Source organism: Chroicocephalus ridibundus, chromosome 2, assembly GCF_963924245.1.
Source record: "Chroicocephalus ridibundus chromosome 2, bChrRid1.1, whole genome shotgun sequence".
Lineage (NCBI taxonomy): Eukaryota > Metazoa > Chordata > Aves > Charadriiformes > Laridae > Chroicocephalus > Chroicocephalus ridibundus.
This window is the reverse complement of record NC_086285.1, coordinates 20482588-20495054: the sequence shown is the minus strand read 5'-3', so window position 1 is coordinate 20495054 and position 12467 is coordinate 20482588. Positions and strand designations below refer to the sequence as shown.

Below are 12467 nucleotides of genomic sequence, written 5' to 3'. Positions count from 1 at the left end.
ACTTCCTTGAAGACAATGATTATCTGAAAATACATACAGTGACCCTCCCTTTGTCAAATTAGATTTTCTTTTTAAATCACAGAGAATGTAACATCAAAAGGAAAGCAACTTTTACTATTAATAGGGATAATCCCCATTGTTCACATGGGGTGACTTGAATTTTCATTTATGTGTATTTCTGTAAAAATAATTTAGTTTAAAAAGTGAGTTCAAAATACATTACTACTACGAGCATTTTTAAAAAGTTTTTTCAGAACAGTCCAGTAGAATAAGAATTCAGAGTGATAAACTGCTTGGATTGAGCTAAGAAAGAATAGTGAATGCAGACATTGACTTCCCTTAGATCAAAATTAATACTATCGTCTGTTTTTCACTAAATATACTTGAAGTACTAAATAATATTTAAGAATTTTTTCTAACTACTACGTAATTCTGTTGAATCAGACCCAGGATGTTGTTACATTTTCAAAAAAGCCCAAAACACATAGTTACCAACAAGTATTTTTGGTTTTAATCTGAAAATACGGACATTTTATTTAGTGTCAATCCTTTAACTTTGTTTTATCACTGTTATCATCAATAAATCCAAACAGCAGTGTAACATAGTTACAACAGGAATTTCTGTTGTAGAACAATCTCACAGTGCTGTGGAACACACATTTTTGATTATGCGAAGTTTGCCAGTTTTAACTAATGCCAGCATCTTGCCTTCTAATGCATTTACTGAAATGTAACTTTTATTGCCTAGGAACATCATTGCCCCATCTTCTAAAATATATCAAGCATGAGCTGACACTGTAATTTTAAGTTTAGAAGCAATCACATGTCCTTCCTCTTTGATATACTGATCCTTTTCCTTTGTCAAGAAAAAGGAAATCTTCATATAAAGGGATCAAATAACTTCCCAAACAATGGGATGCTCTTTGGTCGATCAGGAAAATTGAACCAAGAATGCAATTTGATATAACTGTTTTAAGCGTTGGCCTGAGTTTTGGTGTATTTCCTCTTAAATGGTTCTTCAGTAACCAGGATAATGAAAAACCATGGGATACGATCACGACAGCTCTACCAAAAGAAACCAACCCAACCCTCTTCTCCACCTACTGTGAAAATGTCTTACCAAAGTTACAGTGATATATATTGAGATCCATAACCTAATCTCCAACTCCACTCCTGCAAGCAGATTTTAACCCGTCTATGCGTTTTTAACACATTGCTTGCTATTGAAAAGGGGAAAAATTGGTAAAGGGGACAGTTGAAGGACTTAAATGTGATTTTGGCTGCAGTATTCTGTCTGCTCAAGGTAGCAAGAACGGGAGCGTTACGGCAAATGCATTTTGTGCAATTTGTTTAGCTACTCGAAACCATTTATTAAATACCTTCTCCTAATATATCTCAGTGACAGGCTACAAACACAATTGCAGCCCACATCAAAATAGTTTTAAAGAGCAAAAGAGCACGACAAGAAGCGGCACTGGGTTATACAGCAAGTGCTCTTTAGGACAAGACATCTCGTGTGAATGCAGAAGGACTTGTCCCTGTGACTGAAATAGCGTGCATTAGGAGCACTTGATGGAAAAGGGAATGTCAGTGAGTACTGGCGAATCAGAGTTCAAGAACTTTCTTTCGCAAAGACAGAAAGAGGCTTTGACTGCAAGGAACAACCCTGCCAAATTCGAGAGCCATTTCTTGTTTTGCTGTATCTGCTCTACGCAAGCTATTTGTTTCCAGATCCTCTTAACAACGGAAATAGAGACATAATGAAGCAGTATGAAGTTGGCAGCCCACAGGTCACTCTTTTCTAAACAAAAAGAGCATGGAGGAAAAAAAAAAAAAAAAGGCTGTGGTCGTTTCAGAAACAACATCTCACACAGACACACCACTGAAGCAACTGTTATCTAAGTGACCCAGCTGAATATAGCATCTCTTGTCAGTAGTGTCCAGACATTATTTTTTCCTCATTCCTCATTGCAAGAGGTATCACCCCGTGGTTTTAATAATACGGCTTATGACTGGGAGGTACTCTAACGGGAAACGAGGGGGACTGAAGATAGCAGCAGGATAGGAACCAGAAGGCAGTTAGGGCAGGCAAAGAGGTGAAACAGAAATATTCTGCTTGCAGGTGGGGGAAGGAGTACAAAGAATGTCTTCTTTTTCTCTTAGTTTTCCTCCAACTTATATAAAAATAAAATAACTTTATTTCAGCACATCGGCCCGTTTGTTCACAGCTGCACCATTACTAACCTTTAAAATCTGTATACATCACCACTTCAGGTGTTTTGAAAATTAACTTACCTGGAAGTCTTGATCATCAATTCCAAACCTCTCTCTTAGATTACGGAAAACCATTGGACAATATTCCTTAAATTTGAAATGACTTGGCATGTTTTCTCTGAAAGAACATAAAACCAAATCAACTTCATTCACTTGCATATGCGATAAGTAACTCTAGAGCATTCTGTCTCCATTCTGTTCATACAAAGCAGATGATAAGGAGATTTACAATCTTTCTTCTAATGCTTTTTTTTTTTTCCCCAATGAGATTTGGTCTCACCCTATTCTTTTTCTTTACAAAGTTTAATAAATTTATACATATTTGTCTCTACCAAGCTACAACATAGCTGGATGAAATAAACATGAACTATATTTTGCTAACTTTGTAACCTGGACTCAAAAGCAGAAAAGGATGTTTTCCCATTGCCCTAAAATTGCTTTGAAGGTGAAATCTTAGATTGGATTACACAAGAATTACTATACCATCTGTGACACCAGAAAGTACTGACAGTGCCAAAGCTTCAAGAAAAATGGACTCATTCAGTACGGGGCTAATTTTAATATCCTAGTGTTAATTTCAGACTTATATGTGAGAAAAGTTATTTTGACCTTTGCCATAGAAGAGGAGATCCAAAGTAGCAGAATTATTCCTTTTTCCAAATATATTCTTGAATAAAATTCAGGTTATACACAAAACAGCATTAATAGTTTTGTATGTTTGTACATACTGTTCATGGACCGCTTTATTTTTAAGAGACACAGATATTACATGAAATGATCTTAATACTTTTGGAGCTTCTATATGATTGGTATGATTTCCTATTATGGATTATAAAAAGCTGAACATTTTTCAGCTTTGATATATGCTTAAAATTCTTGCTCTTGTTCAAGTATTTAATTTAATAAAAAGTACATGCACGTGAATTTATGTTTTTAAAAATACCCAAATAAACGCTTGTATCAGCCGTAAATACCAAGAAAGGATAACCTTCAATACGTAAGATACTCATAAGGCAATAATAAACCATATGGAGGAAAAAATACTACCCAGCAGCCCCTGCTGTTGCTTTTCAGAACAGCACAGATGGTTACGCTTATCGCAGGATTAACTTAATCATCAAAACTTCAGTCCCATCAACTGAAAAATAACAGAGTTCACGGTACTTCATAAAAACATCTCTGCCACTACCCACTTCTACGAAGAATTGTTGCTTGTACTTACTTGTTGAAAAGGTGATTGTCCACCTTTATCTTTGAGTATGCTTTGAAATCATCTGGCATCAACATAACGGGGATTTGAACATGGCTCAGTTCATTGATCTAGAGAAAACAGAATATATTTAGTTGCTGATGTCTTTGCAAAAATGCTGCATGTGTCTTAATTATGAAAATGTTATTCAGTCTCCTGTTTCCTGCACTTACGTCCCGGGAGCAAATGTAAGTAAAAGAGGAATTCACAAGGAAATTTATTATTTCCAGATTAAGTACGATCCCAAAACAGACACTTTGGAAAAGAAGAGACAGCATTCCATATTTATACTAGTTTCAGAAAAAAAAGTGCTTCAAAGCACACCTGGAGTTTACTTTTTATGGAAGGTCAATGAGGATGCCAACAAAATGGTCTTTAATCCCAACACACTGTTCTTATTTTGTCAACCGAGCTACAGTCTCCAAAGATAACTCAAATTCTGTATATCAAACAACTATTTACCTCTGCAGCTTACGAGCTAGTCTTACATGTCTGTATAGTGAAAATAAAATGCAATTTTGCTTACATGCTCAATAAGCAGAGCTTGCTTCTTCCAGTAGTGCAGATCTCAGCTGAGTTTTTGTAAGTCAGAGCATTTAGGCATTTTTTTGATTGTTCAAGTCGGACAAACTACTTAAATAGCTTAATTTTTGCTTAGAAATAGGTGCAGAAGTAAATTCTAAGGTTGTCCTTATTTTGTTCTATTTATGGGGACCACCTATTCTTTCTGGTTTTGAAATAAGTATTGTCAGTCTTCTCAAGATTAGAATTTTTCATATATATTTGAAATCTACTTCTGGACACATCTTTATGATAAAATGTAGACAACTTTACCATTACCTAGTTTGTAGGCATGTTTTAATTACTGCAGGTATTAATCTATCCGTACTTTAGTAAATTTTAACTAAAACACGATAAATGTAGAATTGTGAGCTTGCAACGGTGCTTTCAAACCACGAATGAGATATCCATTACAACAACAGTCACCAAATATCCATGACATACATTTTACCTATGTTCTTAGGGTGCCCTACACCCTGGTCACGCATCTCAATTTCCCCGGTTTAAATACTTTTGCTCATGCGGAGCACATTTTGCTTCAGCAGTTTTCTGCAGGTTTTAGGGGAAAACCCACCCTACACGAATACAAACACAGACTGGGAGTGGATAGAGCAACGTAGGGGTGCTCCACTGCTCTCAGCGCTGGTTATCCGACACTGTTTTCCAACTAGGAAGCTGTTGGTTGCCTATGAAAGCTATCCTGCTTAAGAGAGGCTTTTGGAGAAACCTTCACTGCAGCAGCTATAGGTTGTAAATACAGAGGAAAAAAATGCACTCGCTGCAAGTATGACTTTTGCAAAATAACATAAGAAAACAGCTGAGGAGCCTTTTTGCTCTTAAACAGCGGAAAGCACCCAAGGCAAGCAGGAGGCAGGTCCGGCAGCCTCATCGCTTTTCAGTACCTTCAGAAGTCCCAGTAATGCTTCCCGTCACGTCTCATTTTCATTATTCAGACCCCTGCAGCCCACACGAAAACTGATAAAATCCGTTGAATTTACTTTACAGAACGCTTCTTCACAAAGCCCCGAAAAGCTCTAGATAGAGGCAGAGCAGTTCTATAGCAGAGCAGAGAAAGCAGACAGAAAGATGTCTGGGATGCACTCAATGTGCTCTGCTCCTTGGAGTTGTAGGGAAAACACTCTTTCCTCCTTCTAAGGGAGAGAAAGAAGAAACTCCAGTAAAATTTTGAAAACACAGCTGTACAAACCTAATAAATCACGCTGACACCTCATTAAATACAACATAAAATAACAAAACATTGATCGAAAATCACTACATCTAACATACATGCTCTTTACTACAGTTGATATCGCTGTACATCAATCTCACCCTGAAATCACCGGGCAGGATCATGAGTCTGCAGAACTAGTCTAGCTGTTGTACAAATAAAACTACAGACGAGTAGGTATATTACGCAGAGATATGAAACTTTAGATTTGCTTATACGGAATTACCTACTCTCTTAACGGTCGGATTGTACAACAAATTGCACACCTGAAGGAGGGATAACAGAGACCTACGTGCATCCCCACCCCAGCCAAAAGTGATCCCAAGAATATCTTCCATTGAATACTCTCAATAGTGCTGAATTCACACATCTTCAAATGACCTACCTACAATTCCCAAGTTTCCTTAAAAATTTGGATTTTAGATTATCAAAATTGCATTGATCAAAATTTCACATGCATTCACTTTCTTAATTTAGTAATGTAAATTAAAATCTCTGAAATACACCTATAGAATGTAAAATCCCTGAATACACCTACAGAATTGCTTTCACGCTGTGAATATTCAAATTTGTGCTATAATTGCACAGTTCTAATTGTGCCTGTAGGCCTTACAAATGTCATCTGCATAGTAGAATAATATAGCCAAATGGGCTCATATTTGCATACTTTAGAGATTCTTTTATTCTAAACAAAAATTCCAAAATAATTCTCCCAGGAAGTTCCCTACAAGATGTGAACGTACATACACACACACACACATTCCACCCCACCCCCCACCCCCCCCAATCAGGCAAAAAATGCAGGCTAACAGAAGGGTTTTGGGTTTTTTTTGGTTTTGTTTTTTTTTTTTGGGGGGGGGGGGTGGGTAGGGCAGGGGAGAGAGGGGAGGGCTGGGTTTTTTTTCGGGGGTGTGTGTGTGGATGTAGGTTTGAGATTCATTCAAGTTGCAGGTATGTAGAAGTGATCTCTCTAATATTTTAGCGAATTCCTCTCTAGCAGGAGAGGGGGAAAAAAAGGCAGGTGATGAACACACAGTAGAAATGACCTTTGGTATAGCACACAGCTGAGTAATGGCACGTCCCAGCGGCACAGGCCATTAATTAATTTAAACCTTTCAAGTATAAGGTCTGGTTCTTTGTGCAATAATACATTTTTAGGATAGATGTGATGAGGCCAGATTGGAAAGTGCACACAAGACAGAAAGGAATACCCATGTCATTAGATCTTGCTGGAAACTGGAACCACATTGCAGGGGGAAGGGAGAAGAAACAATATCCAAAACTCCCCCCCAAACAGCTCTTGAAAAGCTAAAAGAAAAGGGAAAGGTCAGAGGGATCAATTCTCCACTTTGCCATCACCGTGTAAAGAAACAGTCACATCTGAAAGACACTAAATATGAAGCACAAAGAAGACATATTGAGCCTTCTGACTCATCTCAGATGAAAATTGTGCCTCTTTTTCTGTTTGAAAGTCAAGTGTGACACAAAGTTTTAAGTAAGATGCATGTGATACCTTTGCCAAGTATTACGTGCATCTCTTCATGTTGCCAGTTAAATACAGCGGGCTCCCTTAGCAATAGCAAATGAAATGTGACTGAGGATGAAAGTTCAGTATTCCCAATTACAACTGAAACTGTGTTACAATAGCTGTAATAATTACATAAGAAATAGGAAATACCCATTTTCCTCTAAGGAATGCTTCTGAATGTAAGAAAATCATAGGAAATAATTTCCCACCAGAGAGAATCACGACGCATAAATGAGGCGGAAAGAGCTCACTGGACAGAGGACTGACTTGTTGCTGAGAACGCGGGATCAAACATTTATTTAACTACAATTACTTCTAAGAGAATCCACATTTATAGCGTCTCTACAATAAATGCATGTGCATCATACTGAGAAAGTTCTTTTAGTCCTGCAACCCGCATCCTTTAACTGCCCCGATTTGTTGTAGCCAATACAAAATTTTGCTGCAGTTTGTCTTGCTATTTGAAACAGACAATGCTTACTCTATCTTTGAGGAATTTAAATCCCACATAGAAATGGCTTAGCATGGATTATTTTGAATATGAATGACTAAGATTTTAGCTGCACAGTAACCATGCATATTATGTATAAATACCTCATGTCTATTAATAACATTCGTAAACTCACGTACACAAGATATGAGTAAGTGACCCAGAAACCTCCCTTTAAGTAATTTATTCGAATTATCTTCTGTGATATTGGCATAAAACCACGGGGTTATGTGAGATGGAGACATCGCCCATGACTTACAAACTTTAAGGAAGAACAATTTTAAAATTTTAAACACCTGGTACAAAAACGTGGGGCTGTCGGGATGTGCACAGAGCTGTGGCTGGGTCATGGCAGGCGGGAGGGGGGCGAAGCCGGAGGAGGCTTTCAGGCAAAAAACCCACTGATTGCAACTCATTTTGCTCCCGCAGGTTTAGGATTGAATTCACACTGTCAGGAAAACAGAGGTTGTAATTAAACTGCAAATAAGGGAATAATAAAAGCCTACTGGACATTGAATAAATAGTAAGACTCAGCTGGTAATGATTCTGAAATTAGCACACAGAGAGGTGTTCCCACAAAGCCATCTTACATTGGTGACATTTCAAATAAGCTTCCCTAATTTATATGATTTGAAATCAAGCAATGAATATATCATAAATTGTTAGGCATTATTAATGGCCCTTATTTAATTCAGATACATTCACCCTAAACACCACATTACTTGGGCAATGCATAATTAAACATTAGTTTTCATTCTGTCAGAACATAAGCAGCAATAAATTGCTTATATGCAAAGCAGACAATGAGATATTTAAGCAGCATATAATACAGGCAATTTACAGCACATATTGCATGTTTAGCTACAGGAGCCAGAACAATGATCCTATTCTCCAACAGATACAAGCTGATGCCTATCACTATGATGCGGCAGCAAGAAACCCGCGTAACACATTACAGCTGGTATTATTCATTAAAAAAAACCCAACAACAAAAACCTCGTGCAAAATCAAAGAAGCCATGTACACCAATGTCCAAAATTTCATCCCAAGCACATCACAAATCACACGCAGACTACTTCGCAATGCCTCCTGGTTGCTTTTGAAACTCTCCTCCTGTTTAAAGCCTTCATTGTGTACATGGTTTCTTGCATTTAATATCTCAGCTTTAATACACAGCATAGATACTTTTAATTTAACGTATCAAGCCAGCCAGACTCACTGGCTGAACCTACGCAGGGATTACACGTTTTCACACTGAACAGCTTGATAAAACATCTCGGTCGCAGTTACGGCTCTAGGCATTTTCTCACACAGGAAAATCCCTGCTCCTGATGCTGGATGAGGCTGAAGTCGTGGAAATGCTACTTTCTTTTCAGCTCTGCTTATCTCCCAGCTCTCTTTCTGCACTGAAAGCCAGGGCACAGCAGCCTGTTCTGCCCAGACAAACAAGCTACATCTGGTTTGTTACTCTGAGAGAAAGTCAAGTGCATTCTTCACAAATTTGTGTATTTTTAAACACAGATTTTGGAAGAAGTGGGAGTGGAAGAGACTTCGGAAGAAAGAAATTATTGAGGTCTAAAAATAGAATTGAACTTTTAACACCACCAGCAGTTCTGAGATTTTTATGTCCATTGTTTACTTTCTGCATCTCAGTTTCTTCTTTGGCAAGGAAACTTTGCTCCGAAGAGAAAAAAATATCCGACAGTACTTTTTCGTTCAGACACAGAGCGACCATTTTGACAGGGCCACAAACTTCTTCAAAGACACAGTTATTTCATTTACTGGTAGGTTAATGCTTACAAAAGCAAGCCTACTGGCTTCTAATGGATTGCTCTTACAAAACAAGGCTAGAGAACAAGAACGCAACAGAGGAAAACTGTTGGGGGTCTAAAATTTCACATTTAGGAGACTATTATCCTTCATTCTTCCGGCACCTTCTTGATAACTGAACACCCTACAGGTCTTACCAAACAGAGCATTTTCCTGATTACTTGAGCACAGTCATCTAGAAGATAAAGTTTCTTAATCTTATTCATTGTATTATCCAGTAAAAAGCCACTTCCAAAGCTGTTCCTACTTTGCAAGGAGTAGGGGTTCAGGCTAAAGCGCAACGGGCCGGGTGGTGACAGGCAGAGCTATAGGCAGGCGTTTACATCCTCTCCTTCCCAGATGTGGAACCCGCTGCAGCATCGCTACCGGGACAGTAAACGCCTTGTGTTGAAGTATAAACTGAAAGTGAAGTGATTATTTTACAACTCTTTGAAATCTACCTTGAAGGGTCTGAAAAGGGTGGATGAGGTCAGCAGCTAATCAATTTTGTGGAAGACATTTGCCTGTTACAGGGCAAAACCATCATTTGATAAATGTCATTTGACAGTTTAAATTACACTCAAAGCCATTCTTGCAAGAGAAATAAAAGGTTAAGCTAAGTTCTGCCGTAGAGAAATAAATCAGTTCAGCAAAATACTCCTTAATTTGTTTTAAATGAGGTTTTCATCATTTCAATCACACAAAAATTCATCTTTTTTTTTTCCTAAAAACACAAGGTAAAAAATATCTACCCAGACTTTTTTTTTTTTTTTCTTTAAATTAACTACACAACGTGCTAGGAGTTTAAATGGCATAGGAGACTTCTCCTATATAAGTCATTTCTGGTTACCTATTCAGAAACAAGTCCTAAAATTAAAGCAATTGTATGACTAAGAAAAACACCAAGTAAAGTATTTAATTTTCTCTGAGTCTTTAGGATCATTTTAATTTAGAGGTATATGGAGAGAAAAAACCTAAACCAACATAAAAGCCCGCCTAGCTGCCAGAGTAATAGGCATTTAAGTTTTACATGTCTCAAAACATCTACCAGTAATTACTAGAGCACCTTCATGTTTTTACAGTTCAGGTGATACCTGTCATTAGATTGCTGGCTTTCAATGAAATTGAATAATCTAATGCTAGAAAAGTAGGCCCAATTGAACCAAATGTTTTTCAAATTGCCTTAATGCAGAAAGACATACTTTCCCCAAAATACTAAACACAGAATATCTGAAATACTTTGCAAAAATATTAAATACACTTCATGGATTTAGAAATTCTGAGAAAGGAACACATCAATTAGAGCTTATTTCCTTTTTATCAAAAAAAGTAGCAAGACTTTTCTGAAGTCTTACAGTCTGACTTTGAATTAAAAAACCAAACCAAACCAAAAAATTTCCCAGCAAACCCCAGATGTTTTCATGAGACTTTTTAGTTGCTGTTTTGAAAAGTACAAGGATATCTTTGAGGAGGGAAGGTCTGTAGTACATGCATCCATGTGGAAAACAGGATATTGTGACATACCCAAGAAAGCTCCGAACAGGATATTGTGACATACCGAATATAGTTCCAAAACACAGGACAAAAAATGGTTTCGAAGAGCATTAATTTCTTGGCGTTTGTCTTTAAATTTGGAATATCAGGGCCCAAAATCCAAACAAAGGATTTTATAGCTTGGCTATCACTCCTCTTCAGATAGTTTGGAGTGAAAGTGTTTAAAGGACCTACAACAAAAGCATCAAAATCCCTTTCCCTTCACAAATGTTTTGCTGCAAGTTTTTAAGTCTTTCAAGTCTCTTAGACATTCGCGCAGCCTAGAAAATCCAGAACATCTGCTGTATGCTGTCAGACAAGCGTAAAGCCACATTTCTACAGATTTGGTTAAACTTCCTGTGAATCTGCTTACACCTTTCAGTGAGTGCAAAAATTAACACTTCATAATGTGCCAAATAATCAAAGACCAAATATAAATTAAGCAGCTCAGATATAATGCCTGTCATGATAATCCCTCACTCTTCCAAAAAGCTATGAGAAATGCAATAGTGTGTACAAGATACTAGTGCACATTAATGAAATGGAAAATAGAATAGAAATATGATTTATTTGCAGTGGAGATTTTTCACATGCAAACCAGTCTGAGTAGCAAACGGCATACTAAAATAAAGTGCAGTCGCAGTCCGAAGGGAAACTGTAAAGCCGTGGAAGTCCTTCAGATTTGGATGAGTTGTGATGCACACAACACAGATTATCTCCTCCTTGTTCGCTAATGGAATGGTTAAGAAGAAAGCAAGACAAGGCATGCAGCTCAGACAACTTAACAATTTGCAAGCTACTAGCTAGTGGGCTTGCCACAAAATTGGTAAAAGAACATTTTAATTTTTGAGCAGAAGTATCTCAAGCCATCTTTTTTAAACTCCAACTTGTGTGTTGAGAAGTTGGTGCGGTTTAATACAATCTTTCATAGCAGTAGGTATCTTCAGTTATTGTTCGAAATACTGAATTAAAATACACACACTTGCCACAAGGACCAACAGCAATCTCGTCTATATTTTTCTAAATAAGGAACAAACCCCTTATCTGGCAACAGATAAACTTGGAGTTCACTTGTCTTTGTCCTGAAGCTTCACAAGAGAGTATCTAAAGGGAGAAGGATGCTAGGCGGCACCAAGTATTTATTTACAACATAGAGAAAATTTTAACAGAAATAAGTTCAGTTCTACGTACAAAGTAATACACAACACACAGATAAATGTTCTGCTGATTTTCTAAATGATCTATTGTGGATCCTGGAAGAAGAGTTCAACAAGCAGGAACAAAATGAAATAAAATTACACTTACATTCCATGAACCATGTTACTCAGGTTTGGAAAACAACCAAACCAACCAATCAACCAGAAAACATACTTAAAGGAGCCTATTAAATAAAGCTTATCTCTTGTAACAGCGTTTAAGATCGTATTTTTCAAGTATAACTTTTCTGATCGGGAAAAATGAGTCCATGAAGTTAAACATAAAATCCCAGTAAGCAGTTGAACAAATACGGAGATGCTGTAGCCTTACTTGAGTGCCATAACTGCAAAATGAAATTAAACAGAAAAAAAATCTCTTCAACAAAGTAAGGCAAAATATAATGGGAAAAGAAACCTAAGGAACCATTTCACATATAACACATGCAACTCAGATGCTCAGTAAAGAGAAAGGCTTTAAGAGCATCCTGCCTAAGAGTGACAAACTGGGATGGTGGCAGAATAAATGCCGTAAAGCACCAATTTAAGGCATCAGATGGGCTTCATTATTGTTCAGAAGCAATAACAAATGTAGAAACCAC

General features: G+C 37.3%; 1 protein-coding gene across 2 annotated transcripts in view; it reads right to left on the bottom strand.

The window, feature by feature from the left end:
- Positions 1-12467, bottom strand: part of PIP4K2A (phosphatidylinositol-5-phosphate 4-kinase type 2 alpha) — a 115337-nt gene that overhangs the window by 46897 nt on the left and 55973 nt on the right. For both annotated transcript variants that reach the window (XM_063324671.1, XM_063324670.1), the window contains exons 2-3: positions 3497-3594; positions 2296-2392 (exon numbers count right to left, since the gene is read on the bottom strand). In XM_063324671.1, the coding sequence (XP_063180741.1) occupies positions 2296-2392; positions 3497-3594 (195 nt within the window). The remainder of the gene's footprint in view (positions 1-2295; positions 2393-3496; positions 3595-12467) is intronic.